At 44.2% G+C, this 19958-nt stretch overlaps 2 protein-coding genes across 2 annotated transcripts in view; one reads left to right on the top strand and one right to left on the bottom strand.

The window, feature by feature from the left end:
• Positions 1 to 31: 31 nt before the first annotated feature.
• On the bottom strand, positions 32 to 1629 carry cyb5d2 (cytochrome b5 domain containing 2). The gene is made up of 4 exons (XM_084029661.1): positions 1276 to 1629; positions 918 to 1058; positions 366 to 552; positions 32 to 225 (listed from the first exon to the last, which is right to left on the bottom strand). The coding sequence occupies exons 1-4, from the start codon at positions 1532 to 1534 to the stop codon at positions 51 to 53; spliced, it is 762 nt and encodes a 253-aa protein (XP_083885787.1). The 5' UTR covers positions 1535 to 1629; the 3' UTR covers positions 32 to 50.
• A 65-nt stretch (positions 1630 to 1694) lies between these two features.
• The window catches only part of zzef1 (zinc finger, ZZ-type with EF hand domain 1), a 30789-nt gene continuing 12525 nt past the window's right edge, over positions 1695 to 19958 (top strand). The window contains exons 1-41 of the mRNA XM_084029659.1: positions 1695 to 2251; positions 2884 to 3028; positions 3139 to 3333; positions 3424 to 3607; positions 3744 to 3943; positions 4457 to 4667; positions 4794 to 4910; positions 5928 to 6106; positions 6354 to 6452; positions 6565 to 6656; positions 6757 to 6902; positions 7119 to 7224; positions 7460 to 7678; positions 8072 to 8163; positions 8245 to 8465; positions 9230 to 9363; positions 9460 to 9530; positions 9620 to 9734; positions 9840 to 10005; positions 10140 to 10261; positions 10359 to 10481; positions 10858 to 11027; positions 11117 to 11198; positions 11294 to 11495; positions 12199 to 12332; positions 12457 to 12697; positions 12843 to 12922; positions 13019 to 13109; positions 13212 to 13698; positions 13788 to 13952; positions 14146 to 14265; positions 14396 to 14557; positions 15246 to 15378; positions 15802 to 15940; positions 16030 to 16195; positions 16281 to 16543; positions 17321 to 17493; positions 17823 to 18018; positions 18136 to 18299; positions 18831 to 19111; positions 19722 to 19896. Coding sequence (XP_083885785.1) covers positions 1838 to 2251; positions 2884 to 3028; positions 3139 to 3333; positions 3424 to 3607; positions 3744 to 3943; positions 4457 to 4667; positions 4794 to 4910; positions 5928 to 6106; positions 6354 to 6452; positions 6565 to 6656; positions 6757 to 6902; positions 7119 to 7224; positions 7460 to 7678; positions 8072 to 8163; positions 8245 to 8465; positions 9230 to 9363; positions 9460 to 9530; positions 9620 to 9734; positions 9840 to 10005; positions 10140 to 10261; positions 10359 to 10481; positions 10858 to 11027; positions 11117 to 11198; positions 11294 to 11495; positions 12199 to 12332; positions 12457 to 12697; positions 12843 to 12922; positions 13019 to 13109; positions 13212 to 13698; positions 13788 to 13952; positions 14146 to 14265; positions 14396 to 14557; positions 15246 to 15378; positions 15802 to 15940; positions 16030 to 16195; positions 16281 to 16543; positions 17321 to 17493; positions 17823 to 18018; positions 18136 to 18299; positions 18831 to 19111; positions 19722 to 19896 — 6975 coding nt within the window. The 5' untranslated portion in view covers positions 1695 to 1837. The remainder of the gene's footprint in view (positions 2252 to 2883; positions 3029 to 3138; positions 3334 to 3423; positions 3608 to 3743; positions 3944 to 4456; positions 4668 to 4793; positions 4911 to 5927; positions 6107 to 6353; positions 6453 to 6564; positions 6657 to 6756; positions 6903 to 7118; positions 7225 to 7459; positions 7679 to 8071; positions 8164 to 8244; positions 8466 to 9229; positions 9364 to 9459; positions 9531 to 9619; positions 9735 to 9839; positions 10006 to 10139; positions 10262 to 10358; positions 10482 to 10857; positions 11028 to 11116; positions 11199 to 11293; positions 11496 to 12198; positions 12333 to 12456; positions 12698 to 12842; positions 12923 to 13018; positions 13110 to 13211; positions 13699 to 13787; positions 13953 to 14145; positions 14266 to 14395; positions 14558 to 15245; positions 15379 to 15801; positions 15941 to 16029; positions 16196 to 16280; positions 16544 to 17320; positions 17494 to 17822; positions 18019 to 18135; positions 18300 to 18830; positions 19112 to 19721; positions 19897 to 19958) is intronic.

Genomic DNA, 19958 nt, shown 5'->3' with positions numbered 1-19958 from the left:
AATAAGTTAAAAGTCCCTGAGTGTGATGATGCTACAATGATTAGGCCCATTTAGAACGACTCGACGGAGCACGAGTCGGCATGTGGAGGGCAGCTGTCATACTTCTGCAGTTTGGGGTCTTCCTCTGCTGCAGACGGGTCTTCTACACAAACGCACTGAACACCAGTGGAGCCTGGAGAGAAGAGCTTGCGAGGGACACCTGTCCAGCCTCTATTCACTCCACCACTGGAGGGGAAAAAATCAGTATTGTAAATCCTGATGTACACCAATAATGCACACGAGTGTGAGACAGGCTTGACTACAGTGATGCATCATATGCCCTGCAGGCATGTTAATATTTGATTAGTCCAGAACTATTTCTATACCTCTTAGTGGAACACCAGACTCTTCCTCCCCTGGCAGCGCTCCACTCCGAGTTGCATGCTGGGAAGCGTAACTTCCTGGCCTCAGACTGGGCCTTGATTTGTTGGCCCTCTGCTAGTGCTGCTTCTACCTGCAACAGGGCCTCTGTGGGCTGCCCGGTCTCGCTATAGAACCGGCCTATTAAAACACCTGAAAAAAAATTTGACATAGGTGAATGCTGTTGGTTGGGTGGCTGTTCTTTTCCTGGTCACTGATACAGATAATGAGAAGTCAGGAGTTGCTCATACATCACACATCACGTCTTGAGCTATCGCAATTCAAAGTACTGCAAAACCCGTTTGCTCGAACTGCATAGTCTAGAGATGTCCAAACGCTGTTAAAGAGGACCCATCATGCCTTTCTTTATTGTGATATATAGTTATTGTGCATGTTAAAGGTCTCCAGAGTTGTAAATGCATAACGATGTTAACTGCTGTCTACTTTTGTGCAGAAAGAAAAGCATGAGTTGAACTCAAAATCCTACTTTAAAGAGTTAGGGGACACATGTGACATACCTACACTCTGGTAGTCCCTCTGATAGAAGGCCAGCCAGTCATAAAGGGCCATCACCTGCAGTGGAGACAGACTGGACACATCATCCGTCAGACCAGTGTCTGTGAAGTCCCCAGTGACGAAGGCCAGTGATGCATCTTTGCCTGGAAATACACACACACAAAGGACAATACAGATATAGGATATTAATTAATTATTTCTGTGTTTGTGCCATTATTAGACTGGAATCCATGACTCTGATTTAGGTTTGGGGTTTTCATCAGCACCAGATTGTGTTTAACCAGAATCCTACATTTTAAACATTAAAATATCTCTGTGATTGTTAACATCAACACGATATGGGCACTGCAGGAGAATCACCTGCCATAAAGTGATAAGCACCGCCAGGTCCATAGTGCTTGTGTCCCTTGTGCACGTCAAAAACTTGCCCCAGTATGGCCAGGTAAAGGCCCCTGCTGCCTTCCTCCCCGTCGTACAGTGATAATTCACGCCTGCTCAGGGGCCGCGGAGGGGGCCCCTGGTTTGATCCGAGTCCAAACGTTACGGACCACTCGCGCGGAATGAACAAAACGGCCACCGCTACAAACGCGACCACCACACAGCCGAGCATGCTGGCCATTCAAACGCGTTGTTGTGTCGGCCATTTACATGAAAAGATAACGGCGCATCCCTTCTGACTGTAAACTAGCGACAACAACGCAGGTGCTGCTTCCGTGAACGGAAGAAACACACTGCGCAAGCGCGAAGGACGTCGGAGGCACGCTGACGTACAGCACGTCAATGCGGTAGTAGCGGCGGAGGCAGCAGAGCGCTAGGTGTAGGTTAGAGAGGTGGTCTGTGTACAGACCGGTCTAACCGTTTCGAAACTGACTCCCAGTGGGCCGCGGAGATTTTCTGGGAGCCGTTGGTCGGTGAAACAAACATGGGGAACGCAGAGAGTGGCTGCGGTGGAGGCAGCGGCGAAGAGGAGGACGTAGACACGGAGAGCCCCGGCTTCGCGGAAGACAGTCCGGCCTCTGCGCTCACTGTCGTCGGTTTAGGAGGCGGCGGTGGCTCCGGGTCTGGGAGAAGCGGAAGGGGATCGAATAACGCGCCCGTGCCGACCGGCGGACCACCTAACCCCTGGGTACTCTTGGAGCAAGTGGAACTGAGAGAGGCGGCGGCTCGCATTAGTGACTCCGGTGTCGCCATTCAGGAGTCTGTTTTGGCCGGGAACGAGGGTGTCCTAGTCCGTTGGCTGGAGGACCGGCTAAATAGGGGAGAAGAGTCCGTCAATGTGGAGCAGTTCTGTGAGATGTTGGAGAGCAGGGAGGCCCCCAGAGATGAGTGTGAAGAGGTACACACGTTCGTGAAATGCCATGTCCCAGATATGTGGAATGAATGATTGATGGCTGTTGTCATTTATGATGCGTGATAAGTAGTGACACAGTAATGAGGGCTGTTATCCGTTTAGATATCTTAAAGGTGTGCAATGAGTCAGACACACGAGCTTTCCTGGTGTCGCCGTTGCTCTTCGTGTTTATTGTCAGTAGGGTTTTTGTCTCTCCTAGCATAACACGCTGCTTTGTTGCTGCTTTTGGCTGACATTTGTTTAACCAAAGGTTGCAGATGAATGGGTTGACTAATGGATGTGTACTTTAGTGTGCATTTGTCTTTGTGTGGGTAGACACGGAATGCCACAGCTATACTTTAAATACTATAGGCTACAAATCACAACCATGGGAGCAATCACAGCTGCTACCTGCCCTTTCTGTCAAAACACGAATTGTCAAACAGACATAAAACTCACACATAACTCAATCAGAGGTGATAGAAGCAGATATTATTTGCCCTACGAATGATACCAATTGTTGGCCCATTTCTGCTTGATGTTCTGTCCTTACAGGTTTGTGATGGTGTGCAGGAATGCGAGGGATTGTGTTGGTATATAAAGTGTCACTATGTGTGCTGTGTTTGTCCCTGTCTCAGGCCTTTGGACAGTTTGATGCGGAGGGGGATGGTGTGGTGGATGTAGAGAGCATGCTGATTGCTCTGAAGAACTCTAATGGAGCTAATCTGAAGGGAGAGCTGAGTCATGTGATAAGACAGCTGCAGGCGTGCTCCTTAACTCCAGGTATGAGATGTGATTTGTTTACCAGGCCCTCAACGTTATTCAAATTTGAATTGTTAGTCTTTGGCTGAGTTAACACAAAATATCTTTCCACCCCGTTTTTCTCCTCGCAGGTTTTGTTGACATATTCTCCAAGACAAAAGACAGGTTAGGCGCACATGCCTCCAAGATCCTTAAATTCTTACATAGGAATCGTATTCCCAGCAGCGCCATCCCCTTCCCCATTTTAGAGGGCTACAACAGTATCTGCACCATGAGGTCCAGTGTAGTCCAGGACTTCTTGGAATTCCTCTTGCAGAAGGAGAAAGGTGAACACCACAGTGTGTAATGAATAATGCAGCCGGCTAATGTGAGCAGCTTTCAGGGAGTCGTCCTAATCTGTGATTGTGTCTTGTCAGATTTAGATATCCAGTACAGAGCTGAGCTGGACCGTGATCCGGAGGTGGATAAAGTCAAGGTGGTCACACAGTGCTACAACACAATAGAAGCTTCATCCAATGTCACAGACGTTTACAAGATGACAAATGGGGAAACTGCATCTTTCTGGCAGTCGGACGGCAGTGCACGCTCACACTGGATCAGGCAAGTTCATCCGCTCTGTAAAATGGGACTTGAGGATTTGCAGCTGCTTGTCGTGTGTGTCTAATTCTTGAATTACAGAGTTTTTGATTTATATGATATTTCTTAAGGTGGAAACATGACTCTTTTCTGTCCCCAGATTGAAAATGAAACCAGATGTGGTTTTGAGACGCCTAGCCATCGCCGTGGCTTCTAATGACCACAGCTACATGCCCCAGCTGGTCTCTATAGCCGTCGGTAAAAACCGGCGTTCCCTGCAGGAGATCAGAGATATCCGCATCCCCAGCAATGTCACAGGCTACGTAGCCCTCTTGGAGAATGCCAACATCACACACCCCTGTGAGTGACCTGCCTGTCAGTCTGTCTGCTTAGTCAAGGGTTTATCTTCACAGATGATTGTGCATATATAGTTGAGCGGGTAAATGCCCGTTTAAACTTTGGATTTTCCATCTGCCTCAGGTCTCAAAGGACCAACTGTGTAGACAGTAGGGCACACATCCACCTTTATTAGAAGTCGTCTAGCCACACAGAAGCTAGACTCAACACACTCTATTTTTGCTAAGAATTACATGTCTTTATGAATGATAACAGTAATTGAGAATCGACCGAGCCGGGCAGCTGTGAGCGAGAACATTCTGCAGAGGTTCAGCTAATAGTGATAAATGATGTCTTTGGCTTCGGATGGATTTAACTTCTCATATTTGTTCCTACACGTGATTAGTTTAATTTGTGTCTCCCTAAATCAACATCTATTGTGTGTCGTTCCCAGAGGAGGAACCAACCCGCTGTGTCTTTTTTGCATGATGTATTCCATCAGTCTGCTTACTGCATTATGTCTTCACCAAACCCCAGACATCCAAATTAACATTAAGCGGTGCCTGAGTGACGGATGCGACACGCGGATTCATGGCTTGAAGACTCTGGGCTATCAGATTACCAAGAGTAAAGAGGTGTCTGTTTCGGATGCTTCAGCCATCTGGTATCTGTCTCTCCTCACCTCCTTGGTCACCGCGTCCATGGAGACCAACCCTGCGCTGGCTCAGACTGTCCTTCAGAGCACACAGTAAGTCACACCACTCATGGCTTTGCTTGTAATAAGAACGCATGCAGGAATGTGTGTCAGCGTAGCGATTTGTCCAGCACTTGAGTTCTGATGGCCTTTTTGTTTATTTTTATTTATTTTTTCTAGAAAAGCCTTACGGCACATGCCACCGTTGTCCCTCACGCCGTCATCCACAGAGTTCCCCAAGTTCTTCTCTTTGAACATCCTGGAGGAGGTGGATGGATTTCTCCTCAGGATAGCAGAGTAATGACCTGCTGCTATTACGTCAGCACACTCACCCATCACTGTTACACTGAGCTCGTAATGCTGACATCATCGCAATTAAAACAGGCCAGAATCCGTATTGATTTTGGCAGGGCGATGACACACTGTATCCATTGCATTTGATGAACTGTTAATCCTTCAGTTGTCTTTATCAACAACAGCAGCAACATGATTAAATAATGATCAAAAATATTACTGGAGACTATGTCAACATTGTTAGATACATTACTACAATATTATTTGTCTTAACTGGAGTTTTTACAAGAAAATTTAATTTCGTAGATATACTTTGTTTAGGGGTGACCTTGGTTGGCCGGTGGTCTGCTCGAACCAGACTCTTCAAGAGTAGTATTAGCCATTCATTAGTTTTAGCTTGACGTTAATTTACCATGTTACTGCTACTATATATTTTAAAATATTGATAAGATGAGAAAAAATAAGGTGGTATATATGCCAGTTTTGAGGCTCAGCAGGAATTAAAGCTTTCGAAGCCAGATTTTTAATTAATGTCAAACTACTTAATTAATTCTCAGAGGTTACTTATGCCTTATGGCTGGGTGGCAGCCGTAAAGCCTTTATGCATATGTATGAAAGGGTTATCGGTCGCTGTAATAGTTGCTTCTGACATCCGGCCGCAAAGAGGTCTCTTCTTAAAGCAATTTTAGTGTAAGTGATAGGAGACTAAATGCAGTGAAAAAATGCCTACGGCTCGGTTGAAGCAATGTGAGGTAGATAAATGCTCCGCTCTGCGGCTAGCATGGACAGTAGGAACAATCGCAACCACCGCAAATACCCATTTAATCTACATATATAGTATATAAGTAATGTTTTAAGATTGAAGAAATCCTTTAGGATGTGAGAGAACAGTTGAAATTCATGACCGTGCATGAAAAATGTGCTTATTTCACCGAAATACCTCGTACACAAATGATAATTTAATATGACGAAACAAAAACATACCCCAAATAACCCGTGTTTGTGTCTCCTCCTGTGTAGCTGCTGTGTGAGTCCCGATGCAGAATTGACCCTCCTGGCCTTCGCTCTGGCCAGAGGCAGCGTGGCAAAGGTGCTCCAAGCGCTGTCCTGCATCAGCGATCACTTAGAGACCGAGTACAAGGCCTCCTCCCTCATCGTGTCTTTGGCCTCCGTTAGGCTGCGACTACTTAATCGCAATGGTAAGGCCCTCCTTTGCTCTCATTCACACTAGGCCATGTGAAACCTTAGACCTCGGAGAGAAAGTGCTTAGCCTACAAGGAGGTGCATTAGTGGACTACGCAGTGGAAAATTGCTAATTCTATTCCAAAGCTGCAGTACAGTGTGCGGATCATTTCCTCCCTATAGGAATTAAACTATAACCTGTATGGAAAATAAAGAACCATGACGTCATAGAAGATGCACTGTCATAATGCGTTGTCTCTACAGGGAAGCCCCTCCAGCTGCACCTTCAGGCTTGTGATGTGAAGAGTAAAGAGGAGAAGTCAGGACCAGACAACATGCTGACAGAATCCTCCACTGGAGACGGTACAACTGAGGCCGTCCCTTTTCAATGAGAAAATAACACTATCATGAAGGTCTTACAGCTTGAGTATGAACATGCCATCAATTATAACTGAATGTGTTTGTCGCTCCAAAGGTTTTCTCACAGAAAGCGGCAGGAAGAAAGCCAGCGTGATCCTGTCGACAGAGGACCAGAGTAACTTCCAGGTGACTCAGATGAAGATCAAAGTAAGCATTTCAACATTTCATTGAGAATTTTGATTAAAAAAAACGACCGTGATGTGAGGATTCCTGTACACAGCACTTAGCCTCTGGTTTGTGTGATCAGGTGAGAAAAGGAGCCATTGGAGCAAAGTGCGGCTTGGTGTTTTCGTACAAGGAGGAAGACCCTTTTGATGCGGAGAAACATTTCAAGAGGTTCAAAAAGTATGACGCCTGGGACTACAAGGACTACAAAGAGTTTGTACAAGACAAGTAAGGACCCCTTTTCAGTTATGATTAGCAAATATGAGTACTGGCGTTGAAGAGTGCATGCTGCCAAATATATTACATGCAGGACGAGGTAGAGCTCTTCTGCTCGAATAAGATAATGGAGTGCAGTTAGTTTGTGTGGGCGGCCCTCAGCAGTGTGGGCGTCTGCCCTAGTGGTTTATGTGAATGGCTGACACCATGCTGTCACCTGACCTGCAGTGTGAAGATTCCAACGCTGTCAGAGGACGAGCCGATTGGCTGGTTCGAGCTGGAGGATGACTGGAACGATGTGGAGATCAAGCTGCAGCAGTGTCGCGTTGCAAAGGTACGTACTGCATCTAGGACACATTTTGTCTTTCTTCCACACATTTGAACCTCACCACTTATTCTGGAACACTGTGTTATGTTACTTAGATATTTTGTGTTTCAGTATTTAAGGCTCCCAAAATACCATCAAAATAGGAAATGGTGCCGCTACATACTAAAACATTGCCATTTTCAATCTGCTGTCATTCTCAAATAACCAGACATCTTATTGCTCTGTTTCCTTTTCTTCCCAGTTCCTGATGGTAAAGTTCCTCTGCACCAGGCAGGACTCTGCCGAGCGCCTTGGCGTGCAGTCGCTCACCTTCAGTGGCTATCTGTGTCCCGGTCCAGAGAGGCTGGGAGACCTGGACAACCTCAGTCCAGAGGGAGAGAGCTTCAACTGTGATGCTGTCACTGGCCTTTGTCTACTTAACAAGACACTTTTCTTCATACAACAGCTTACACGAGACATGGTGACTACCAATCACTGCTACAGTAATCACTAATCACATAAATATTGATATTTAATATCATTGACTTGAAATACTGCTCTCTAGCTGAAAACATTGCAAGCTTCTCAATAAATACTGTACAAGAGCCAATGGTGACAATAGGGTGTAAAAAAATGTTTTCCTTATTAATCTTTAAAATTACACTCTAAACAACATCTGCAAGAGAGACTGAAAAGCAGAAGTAGAACAATTATCTTTGTGAATCCACGTTTTTCTCTACGTTCTTTATTTTATTTGCGGAGGGTCAGTCTACCTTTTGCAGCTGAACTGTTTTATTTATGGTGCTTAATGTCATGTTCTTTTTTTGTGTGTGTTATTGTTGAAGACTGTCACCCTCTCTCTCCATTTCTGCAGGACGCCTCTCACTTCAAGCAGAAGTATCTTCTGGACTTCAGTGGCCTCAATCTGAACCTCTTTTGGAACTTCTACAGTAAACTCAGGGAGATGTGAGTGGTTGTACTGTCACTGCTGTTTTTTTGTTTTTTGAGTAGGTCTTATCTGTAATCAAGCAAATGTGTTTGTCTCAGTGACGGAGAGGAGGTGTTGAAGAGCAGAGTTTTGCTGCTCCAACTGATGCAGAACTGTTTCCCCATGCTGCCCAACCCACTGGAGCCCCGGGGCCCAGAGGAGAGTAGACGACCAGACGAGGGTGCCACAGCAGCGGCTAGCCCATCCACGTCCAGCAGCACAGAGCCTCCGTCTGACTCTGTTCGGGCTGTCTCTGAACTCTACACTCACCTCTGCCACAGTAAGACCTCGGCAGCTTCCTTACAAATTGTAGTAAAGTACTAGAAGTCACATTTGGTTAAAGCAGCTACAATGAACTTTAATTTTGTGTTGATGTCGGCGGCCCCTGTGGACCGATGTGGTAGTGTTTCCATGAGCACCACCGCCTTGTGTCGTACAGATCTCCATCTGGCCAGTGCATGCATTTGTTTTGGAAGGCAGAAAAAGAAATACACAACAAACATTTGACGTTTTTTTTTTAAACACAACTGTTTTCAGGATGCATAGTGATGAGGTAATGCATCCATTTGTGGCTGTTTATGATAAATGACTGTAATATGATGATGGTGAAACAAAGCGAATTGTCTTTTAACCACCAACTTAAAAAGACATAAGAAGAGGGGGATCAGGATCAGTTTGGAATCCTTTTTCTCTTTGCTGATCCTTCCCCAATATCAGCCATAACCACAAAATATAACATCAAAATAAAATTCTCTTTTAATTGGCTAGCATACTACTCACTGCCAAACGTTTCCTGTGAAACGTTAAACCCAGGCTCTTCCAGTCTGCGTGATCCATTATTTTGTCTGAGGCATTTCACAATAACCATATAGAAATAGCCAATAGTCTCACGTTGGTGTGTTTTTTCATGTAGGTCATATACAGGCATCAGTATTAAATTGAGACTGTTTATAACATAAACATAGTAGATTGCCATGATTTCTTGTCTCAAATAATTTATGAAAATCAATGTAAATGAAACAATATTTGATGGTTGTGTTTCAGTTGTGGACGGTCCAGAGGGTGAGACGTTAGTGGAAAAAGGTTTGCACAAGGAAGCAGTCAAGGCCATTCTTAATGGAGCCGCTGTTTTCTTCCCTGATAAACACATCAGACGGGACAAACTGTTCCACATGATGGTGAGAACAAATGTATATCTTAACAGACAGCGACGTATTGTATAACAATACAAATAAATACATAATACATAAAAATAATATTATGGCATTTTGCAGAAAAATATTACTGAACAGGACCAGCCAGAGTCGGTGAAGGTGACGTTTGAATCGCTTTGTAATTACTTCAGGTAAGGATAGTGTAGATATCCCAACATATTATTGTGTTCTTGTACATGTCCAGTCACAGTGGAGCAGCAACAGTGTTTTCTCTGTGCAGTGATCAGGATCCAAGTGGCCTTCTCCTGCTCCCACCTAAAGGTGCTCCCTCAGACTTTGACATCAGCCCAATACTGTCAGTTATGGAGACATTGCTGCTGGTTGCAACAAGAGAGGTTAGACCACATTCGTAAATTGTGTTATTACCATTCATTCATCAACAGCTCTCTCCATGTGCCTGTCTAATTTTCCTCTCTGGTCAACTGTCTCCCATCTGTTAGTGTGAGGTGATGATGGTGGATGAGAATAGTGGAGCCAGCAGGGCGGTGTTGCTGTCCTTGTTCTGGGCTCTGCAAGGCAGTCTTCTCTCCTGGTGCTACCTGCAGCTCAAAGGAGGAGCCGCCACCACTATCGCCATGGAGCTGGCCAGAGACATCCTGCTAAAATGTGAGATACTGCAAGATTACGGCGTCCTATTTTCAGGGTTAGATGCTGTGTTCATAGGAGCACACAGCCTGGTGCTAATCAGTCAGAAATAAGTTTTCACGCTTTCAGAATGACTAAAGGCTTTATTTCAATAGATGTGGATCAGATCCTGGGAAGTATCAAAGGTGTCCTTGGTTCCCTGTTGGGGAGGTACACTGGTGCTGAAATTACTGACAAACTCGGCAGCTCCATCCTCGCCACGGTCTTCAGACAACTGGTAATACACACTTATCTCATGATTAAGAGTTGCCTTCCTGCTCACTTCTAAAGTTGACCATGCTGAGTGAATGTACTACTTGTTCTGGTCCTGGCAGATGATTTTCCTCCTGGAGCTGTGCTCTTTGGACATCCCTCACAGTGTGCTGCTGAAGAGCTTCTCCGCTCTGGTCGAGCTACTCAGGAGCCTGTCCAGTGATACCGGAGACATCTTTTCTAAGGTCAGTCCACTCTGACCTAAGTGTACTACAGTGTATACAGCCTGTCGTCCCACTGTGTAATTAGGGTCTTTCTTTCTCTGTTAAAAGTTTTTCTTCATCCAATGCAAGGGTCCTGGGACAGAGGTTGACAGATTTTGGGCTTTATAAATATTATTGAATTTAATTCGACAGTGCCTCTTATTTTTAAACTCATCATATGTTCTGTATAAATTAATCTATAAGGTCATTGCAGTGGAGTAGCTTTAAGTACCTTTAAGTAAAATGGAAATACTGAATTAAATATCAGTACCTCAGATTTGTAGTCGTGCTTGGGTATATTTTCTTAGTTACATTCCACAGTTGACTGTAACATTAATTGCATACCATGTTACTGTAGGTGGATCAGGAGAGCTGGCACCAGCCCCAGCAGCCAGTGATACTGAGGACCTGGACCTTGGAGTCCCCTCACAACTATGAGAATAGCCGCCATGAGACCAGCATCTTCGCCTGCCCCGGTGCGACCTCCTTTGAGGTGGAGTTTGACGAACGCTGTGAGACAGAGAAGAGGTGACTGATGTGCATATTAGAAAGTAAGATGTTTTTTTTTTATCCCTCATTTGTTTTTAACCTTTCCTCTATGCTCTTAATATTCCCAGATACGACTACCTAGAATTCACAGATTCTAGAGGCGGGAAGGTCCGCTACGACATGAAGGTTGGGAGTGAGAAGTGGCCAAAGGTAGGTTTTAGGAAAGAATTTGGTTGTCTTCATATGAAACTCTGTTGTTTCTCAGTTCCTTTAAACATATCTGCTGCTTCCCTTTGCTCCTTCAGAAGGTGACGTTTGACGCTGGCCCTCAACTCCAGTTCCTCTTCCACTCCGATAGCAGTAATAATGAGTGGGGTTATAAGTTCACTGTGACAGCCATGGGCCTGCCAGATATCACTATATCTTGGATGTCAGACCTGCAGCTGCTGGTGGCTCGCCTGATGGGTCGTCTTGCTTCCAGAACCCTCGCCCTGAAATCCCCCCACGGTGAGACTGTTTTCCACTGGAAGTGTATTTCTCTGTGTCCAAAATCACTATATAGTGAATTTGCCATGTTATAGTGCTGTCCGAATGTAAAGTGAGAATTATCACATCACAAATGGCTACAAACTACTTTTAATTTATTTATTAATTAAAAAAATATACGTATTGTCTAGACATTGACAATGGCAGCATATGACGCTCCTTTGGTTCTTACATTTCACAATAAAAGCGCTTACCAGGGGAACTTAAATTCACTCACAGTATTTTGATAAGAGGCAGCTGAACAAAAAGCTTCCAATAACTATTTATACCAAAGAAATACTGTATGTGTATTTATTATGGATGATCCACCAACCACTGTTGATCTGGCACATTGTAATTGTGCAACAGCAGTGATGTAATGTACAGAGCAGAGAAAAGGACCTCTACATAGATCTCCCTGGATAGTTAGTAGTAAGGAGTAAATGAGACAAGACCTTTATACGTTTGGGTATGCCTGTGTCGGGCCATGGTTAGAATCGTTCTAATCTTGTACATTTGAGGCTTACATGAACAGATGTTGGAAAGTTAGGGATTTGTTAAACATACTTTGGATTTGAGAAACAATCATTTCAGATCCTTTTGGAAAGATATCACCCTCGAGAATTTATCCGACCCTCTATGATCATTTGAAATGCTGAAATTTGTGTGTCGCTGTCTATTTCAGAGATACGCACCGTTAAGGACCTTCCACCAGGGAAAATGTCTCATGTTCAGTCTTCTCCTTTATGGAAGCCCATTCTGCGTCACGGGTTGTGTGAAACGAGGGAGACGAATCACACTAAACCACCCACAGAACAGGTACTGTCATATCCGCTTAACCCAGTTATGTAGAAGCTCCATCCTCAGGTTTATATAATTGCATTGCTTACTGACGTCAGCAGCTACTGGTGCTCTAACACAATGTTGCTGTTCTGTGTGGTAGACGAATACATGGACTCTTGATGAGTTAATGAGCTTCCTGGAGGACTTTGCCCGTTGGAACCCTTCCTTGGAACCGACGGACAGTAAAACAAAGCTGATGAAGACCCTCATGCAGTCCTGCAGAAAACAACCAATGAGGAATGAGATTGCTGCCGGGTGGAAGACTGACCAAGCTGTCAATGCCATTTGGGCCGCCATGATATACCACACACCTGCTCTTAACCATGCCCTGAAGACCTATGGTAACGACTGGCTATAATCTGTGCTGATAGAGTAAACGCTGTTCTTTTTCTTTAGTGTCTTGTTGTGTTTTGTCCTCGTAATTCTGCTTGGTTCATTACTTTGTTAAGTTAATATATCCCTTGTGTTTTCTCTTTGCATGAGTAGTTAATCAGGACTGCAAGTCCTGTTTAAGTGAAGAATTTATGCAGGTGTATGCATTGGCAGACAGCATCAGAACGTGGATGGTGAGTGATTCTGACATGATTCATGTATTTGTTTATTATCTGCTTCTGAGTTTATATATAATCATGTGACTGAATTTTTGTCTTTTTTCCTGTCAGTTGGAGATGAAACAGAGATACCTAGTGAGCAAAATTAATGTTTCTGACGATAAGGAAGGAGGTCAGACAGAGGTTTCCATGGAAACACTAGGTGAGGACTCCTGCTAATGGAAAGACGAATCCCACCCTTTCCTTTCACTCATATTTCTTTAATATGAATTTGCTGATTGTGTTTTCTTTTCTTTCTGTTTAGCTGAGATGTGCATTGAGAAGAGCCTGTTGCTCTTCAGATTTACTCCTTGTGGAGTAGGGTGCCAGGACAACGACTCTTTCAAAGCTGCAGATGGCAGCAGGGCTCCACTCCTCCGCTCAAGTTCCATCTCGGAAGGGGACTTCCAGGCCAGCTCCACTCAGGGACCTCAGACTGCAGGGTCTGAGGATGGCGGAGAAGCCAAAGAAGAACCATGTCAGCCCTCCAGTGCTCAAGCACAGAACTCCTCGTCTTGTGGGCACAGCAGACAAGGCCACAGAGGCTCCACAGAGAGCCTCTCCTCCCAGTCAGGGGAACCAGCATCACCGTCCACCTTCCCTCGTAAGGCCCCATTCAGTCGGGCACGCCTACGCCTCCTGTCCTGTCGATCTATAGAGGAGCCCCGCATGACCCCCTCTGTCAAGGATCGCTACCCAACACTCAAACACATCCTGAACTTTATAAGGGACCAGGCTCTTACAACAGCAAGGTGACTGACCTCCTGTCTTCTATTTTGCATTTTGCATTTGTGCAATTGTACCATGCAGGGTTTAAATCATCCAAATCTTCCTTCTGTAGCATTCTGCAGACCCTGTCCCTGAGCAAAGCCCAGGCTCTGAGTGTGTGCAAAGTCCTGGAGATGGTTCAGCAGTGTTTACATTCCTTGGGAAAGCCACACCTCTTCCAAGCCCCCTGCATCCTGTTTCTACAGGAGCTGCTGGCCTGCCAGAAAGACTTCACCAGGTACATCTGCAGAACGTTTTCAGTTCATGTGGAACAACAATTAATTGTATATATTAATATTAAATTCTAGCACAATTCAGTACAAGACATGAATATCAGGTACATTTTGAGAAGGAACTACGTTTTGTTTAAAAGGAAACGCTGACATACAGTACAGTATTTCACTCATTTTCTTTTGCTTCGTCTTTTTCAGTTATTTCTCTCAGTTGTCAGACAGTGGGCAGAAGCTCGGAGAGGAGGTGAGGCGTTCCTACCATCAACTGGTGCTCATGCTAGTGGAGGCAGTGCAAGGCTTCAGCAGCCTCAACGAGAAGTAAGCTCTCATCCCTGCAATGCACCTTGTTGACACATAACTAATTCTCTGAAATAAAAAAAGCATTAGCTTAGTGTAATTCCAAGTGTGTGTGCAGTGGTGTAACCTGACCCTCATCCCTGCTCTCCAGAGCCCTGCTTCCAGCCCTGTCATGTGTGCAGACCTGCTTGTTGCACCTTCTAGACATGAGCTGGGAGGTACATGTCCTCCCTCTCTTCCTGGATATCAAGCTTCCTGACCTCCTGCTCAGCATGTCCCAGGAGAACATCAGTGTTCATGACATTGCCATCAGGTAATATCAGCCCCATTTCCCAAAACAAGGCACAGCACAGGGGAAATTAAGTTTAAACGATTAAAAGATGCAGCTTTAATGTTAAGTAGTAGCGTTGATTTTTGAAGTGGAGTTGTTGCCTCGATCAGTTAGTTTGTGTGTGTTATTATGCCATTTTGGTGAGTCTGAATCTACCCTTTAAAAAGTCACAAACTAACTGAATGAGGCAGCGGAAGACCAACAACATCTGTGTTCTGTGATGTAAAATTACTGTTTTTATCAAAGTACTTTTGTGGCCTTGAAGAGAGCATTAGAAAAAGGCTTCAGTTCCCTGTTGGAAAGGGCTGTCTGACAGTGAAAATCGTTTAAATATAAAGTACACTTAAACCTTTATTTTGATTTTTTTCATGTGCCTGAATATTGCCTTGCTTCCATCCTGATACACTGACCTCATACAACCCCACTTCAAAACATCTGAATGATTCCTCCATATTTCTCCCTATTAATTATCTGTCATCGGTCAATTGTCAGCAGACTAATGAATGGCAAACTGGGGGCGGGCCAGCTGCTATCTAATGTAGAAAATACACTGATTATGGACAAGTACCTCATCTAACCCCACTTCAAAAAATCTTAAATATCCTTTCAAGCAATGACACTCATATTGCAGAGATGATAGATTATTTCTGTTGTTTAAATTAATTTTCAGTCAATGGACAGAGGATGATGAAATTGCGGACTACAAGAAGAACCAGGAGTGGATGGACGAGTGTATGGACGGGATGTTTGAGAAGTGGTACGACAAAATCGATGAAGAGGACTCCATGGAGGACAGGAGAAAGGTACATCCCAGTCCAGTCATTAGCAAGTGGCTGAGCTGTCTGGGGAAACAAATGGCACTCAGTGCTTAACCTGACTGCCCCCAATCCTTCTCTGCTCTGTTTTCCAACCATGTTAATGGCACAGCAGTTAATTGAGCTACATGCTAACATTAGCATGCTGATGTTAAGCGGGTGTAATGAGTACCATGCCAACTAAGTGTAGTGTGTTAGTGTCACTACGAAAGAGATAGATATTATTGGTTTTAATTGCTTGCTACTTGCTTATGTTAACACGTGTCATATTTTGTTTTCTAGGAAGAATAATACATTGGATTTTGATATAAAAATGCGAGAGAAAAAATTAAAACTCCAGCTTGTCTCCAGTTTGATATACAGCACTAAGTGTCGCTGTACATTGAATAATGTTCCCGGTTTTATCCACAGATGCACATGTTCATTGCACGCTACTGCGACCTGCTCAACGTTGTGATCTCCTGTGACGGCTGCGAGAGGATGGCGCCGTGGCACCGCTACCGATGTCTGCAGTGCATGGATATGGACCTCTGCAAGACCTGCTTCCTCAGTGAGCTCATGCACTTTCACAATCGTGCTACTCATTCATTGGATATCAGAGCAAAACCTCAATGTGAACGTGTGTGTGTATTGAACCAGGCGGTGCCAAGCCCGAGGGCCATGAGGATGACCATGAGATGGTGAACATGGAATACGCCTGTGACCATTGCCAGGGGCTCATCGTAGGCAGCAGGATCAACTGCAACGTCTGTGAAGACTTTGACCTGTGCTTTGGTTGTTACAATGCAAAGAAGTATCCCGACAGGTGACACATTTAAAATGCTGTTAAAACATGCATTGTTTACCTCCGAGTTGTTGACTCATTATTTTTTTTATGCTTCACTCTCTAGCCACCTGCCCACCCATCGGATCACAGTGTACCCCATGGTGACCATACGGATCAGTGACCGTCACCGCTTGATCCAGCCCTACATCCACAACTACTCCTGGCTTCTGTTTGCTGCTTTGGCCCTTTACACGTCTGAGCTGAGCAGTCAGAAGCAGATGGAGGGGGAGTCCTTGGACAGCAGCACCTTGAGGAAGGCCTCCGCCCTGCAGACACACTGCTCCCAACTCATCACTGATTGTTTGCTCAAGGGGCAGACTGGCAAAGGCAAGTTCAAACTAGAAATTTGTTTTGAAATAAATTACAATAAATACATTTTGGGAAATACGCTAATTTGTTTTCTGGCCGAGACATGAATGAGAAGCTTGTATGCTAAATATGAAGCCAGCGCCACCAGCTGGTAGGCTTAATTCAGCATAAAGACTAAAACTAGGAGGAAACAGCTAGCTTGGTTTTATCAAAATCAGATAAAAAATATATATTCCAGGAATTTCCCAAATTGTCGTGCCTCCACATCTAATTTTGTTCTATATGTCTTTGGCTGAAAGTGTACCAAATTTGACGCTTTTATCATAAAATGCACAATCCTTATATAATTTCCAGGTAAGCTGCCCCACTATATTACACTACACAATTTATTTTAATGAATTCCTAAATTAATAATCATATTTTTCTCTCTGATATCTGATTATAACAACTTGACACTGCTGAGCTGTATCTTAAATTAATCTTCAGGTTCCCAGCTTTAAGATGATGTGGCATCTGCTGTTGACCTGATATCTCCTAGACCCCCTGCCCCTCCCCCCTTAAAAAATACCAAAGTGTATTTACGTGGGTCTCTCCCATAACCAGACTTTCTTCTATACATTAATTTCTTGATGAACTTGGCTCAACAATGCATCCAATCACCAAATTTGCGTATTTTTAAAACGACTGAGTTGTTACACGGAGGTGCTTCATTGTTTGTCCATGTCTCACATGGTATATCAGATTCTCCTCATCCTTATATTTATGTTTAATCCTTCTGTGCCATCCCCCACGTAGGTCTCCGCTCCTCAGCCTTGCTCGCTCTGCTGTCGTCCAATGAATCAGCATCCGACAGTGAGCTGTGTCCGGTCTCGCCGGAGTCCCCTCATGAGCTCAGTACAGCCACTGACACCTCCTCTCTCCCTGGCAGCACTGCAGCAATCTGCTCACCGTCGTCTCCCAGGGACAAGGTGAGGAACAGAAGTCACGTTAAAGAAGATATGAGGATTTTCTTATCTCTGTGCACGGACTGGAGTTAAAAAAGAGTAGAAAAACACTCAAATGGAGCAGATATTTGTTATATTCACATGCATAAATATTGCAAGAGCTGTGTATAAAGATCAACAGGTCACATTCACAGAAAAACATGTATGGAAATATTCCAGCTGATGTACTAAAACAAGTAGAGATACTTGTTAAGTCTATAATATAGGTAGTAAAGTATTATGTATAGCAGTTCAAGAGCTCATATACCCGTTGGCTGTCAATGTACTCAGTTGTCGTTTCCTCTCACCACCAGAGTAAACCATCGGGTCAGGAGAAATTGGTAAAGGAGGTGGGCTCTCCTCCCCCTGCTCCTTCAGAGTTGTTGCCTCCCCCAAGCACCAAAGAGGGGGAGCAATTGAAGCTGGTTACACAGGACACCCTGGACTCCTCCAGCCTCAGCCATACTCCTTCTGTTTTCAATGAGGACCCCCTTTCTCCTGTGGTCCGATGTAAGTACTGAGGCGACCTCCACCAGGCTGATTACAGATTGTGCTCATAAGTACACTTGAGGATCTCTCAGCTGTTCAAATCAACCTTGTATGTTTTTTTTATTTTACCATTTTCAGCTTCAGGGTCTGGTCCAGGGACGGTCAACTCTCAAGCATCTGACGCCGTCAAGCAGACTGATGAGAGGCTGCCCCAGGTTCCCCTTCAGGAGCATGTGTTTTCAGAGTGCTCCAGAGAGAGGATCCTGGGACTACTAGCAGCCATGCTGCCACCAGCCAAACCAGTACGTGAAACGTGAACACCAGTTTTTAGGGTTGAGATTCTATGCAACGCCCAGAAAATGTATTATTATTCATTTTTAAATGAATAAATAATAAAATAATACAATTCCTACCTAGAGCTGGTTCAAGGAAGTCGCTACTCCCAGCCAAGAAATAGTCCCTCACATAAACCCCCAGAAAACCACAACATGTCATTTCTACTTAGTTTTTTTGTAGAGAAACAAACAAGATAAAATAAATTATAACAATACTTACAATACAATAATGTTTTGTTATTATTATTGATATAATTATAAATCAATATGTCAAAATATGTCAACGATTAATTATTTTAATTCATGAGCTTTTGAGGTGATGCTTGGCAGGTTTTGATACCTTTGGACAAAGCAGGGCAAGCTCTTTCCAGTTTACACTAAATAATTGTGTACCCACAATGCACTTCTGTTCCTGAACTGTTCACTATTCACGTTATAGATTCAGCATGCTTTCCATGAATCTACAGATAACATTTCTATCATCTCTCTTGTCCTCAGGGCAGCACCCTGTCTCTGCCCAGTCTGAACTCCATCCTGCCCAAGCTCTTCAGGGCAGTCATTTCCAATGCTGGCTCTCTGAACGAGACCTTCCACCTCACCCTGGGACTGCTGGGACAGCTGCTGCTGCGAATCCCTCCAATGGAGGCCGACACTGCCGTCACAGAAGCTCTGGCTGACAAATATGACTTGCTAACACAAGGAGAGGCAGCCAGTATGGACACCCACGGCTGGAAGACCATCCAGCTGCTATTCAGCCTCGGGGCCGTCTGTCTAGACAGGTAAAAAAAAAGAAAACGTGATAATACCACGGAATGTTTTTTATTCTATACATTTTTCTTTCATGACACCTGCAGCTGTTTATATTAATGGCAAGTCTGCATGGATTTTAGCCATGTGAGATATTTCCCTACCCTGACAAAAGCAAATGTAGAAATAAGAATGTTGTTTTTTTAAATGAATTATATATATATTTTTAATTAATTTTTACAAAGTAGGTCCAAATGTTTTTCATTATCAAAGTTGTTGAAGCAACTGTTTGGTTTTTACTACTAAACCGATCTTTGTGTAGTCATGATGTTGAATATCCATCTTCAATAATCTTTATAGCATTTAATAATACTAAACTAAAATTCTCCCTTTGATCAAGTCATAGCTTAGTGAATTGCTTTTCTTTTTGGTATCCATGGTTTAGTGTTTTACATATTAAGTTCCCCATAGTGTAATAACTACTACTACTGAACTAACAGATGTCGATCTGAGGTGCTGATCCCTGAATCACACACTTGAGATCTTACGCCTGACAAATTAACATAAATATTTGCCACCGCTCAGCTGTCGTTTTTATTTAAAGATGTGAATAATCATATCGCTTCTGTTCCTCTGTTGCAGTCGTATTGGCCTGGACTGGGCGTGCACAGTGGCAGATATTTTACACAGTCTGAATGCTTGTCCTGATTGGAGCACAGTGATCGCTGCCTTCACTGACCACTGTATTCAGCAGCTGCCACAAACTCTCAAACGCACCAATCTCTTCACGCTGCTGGTGCTGGTGGGCTTCCCCGAGGTGGGTAAAAAGTCGTACAGCTGCATCGCGTTGACCACATGCTCCCTGACTTTCTAAACTCA

This window comes from Eutrigla gurnardus, assembly GCF_963514095.1.
Source record: "Eutrigla gurnardus genome assembly, chromosome: 15".
Taxonomy (NCBI): domain Eukaryota; kingdom Metazoa; phylum Chordata; class Actinopteri; order Perciformes; family Triglidae; genus Eutrigla; species Eutrigla gurnardus.
The sequence above is the reverse complement of the archived record's forward strand: the minus strand, read 5'-3'. Positions and strand labels throughout refer to the sequence as shown.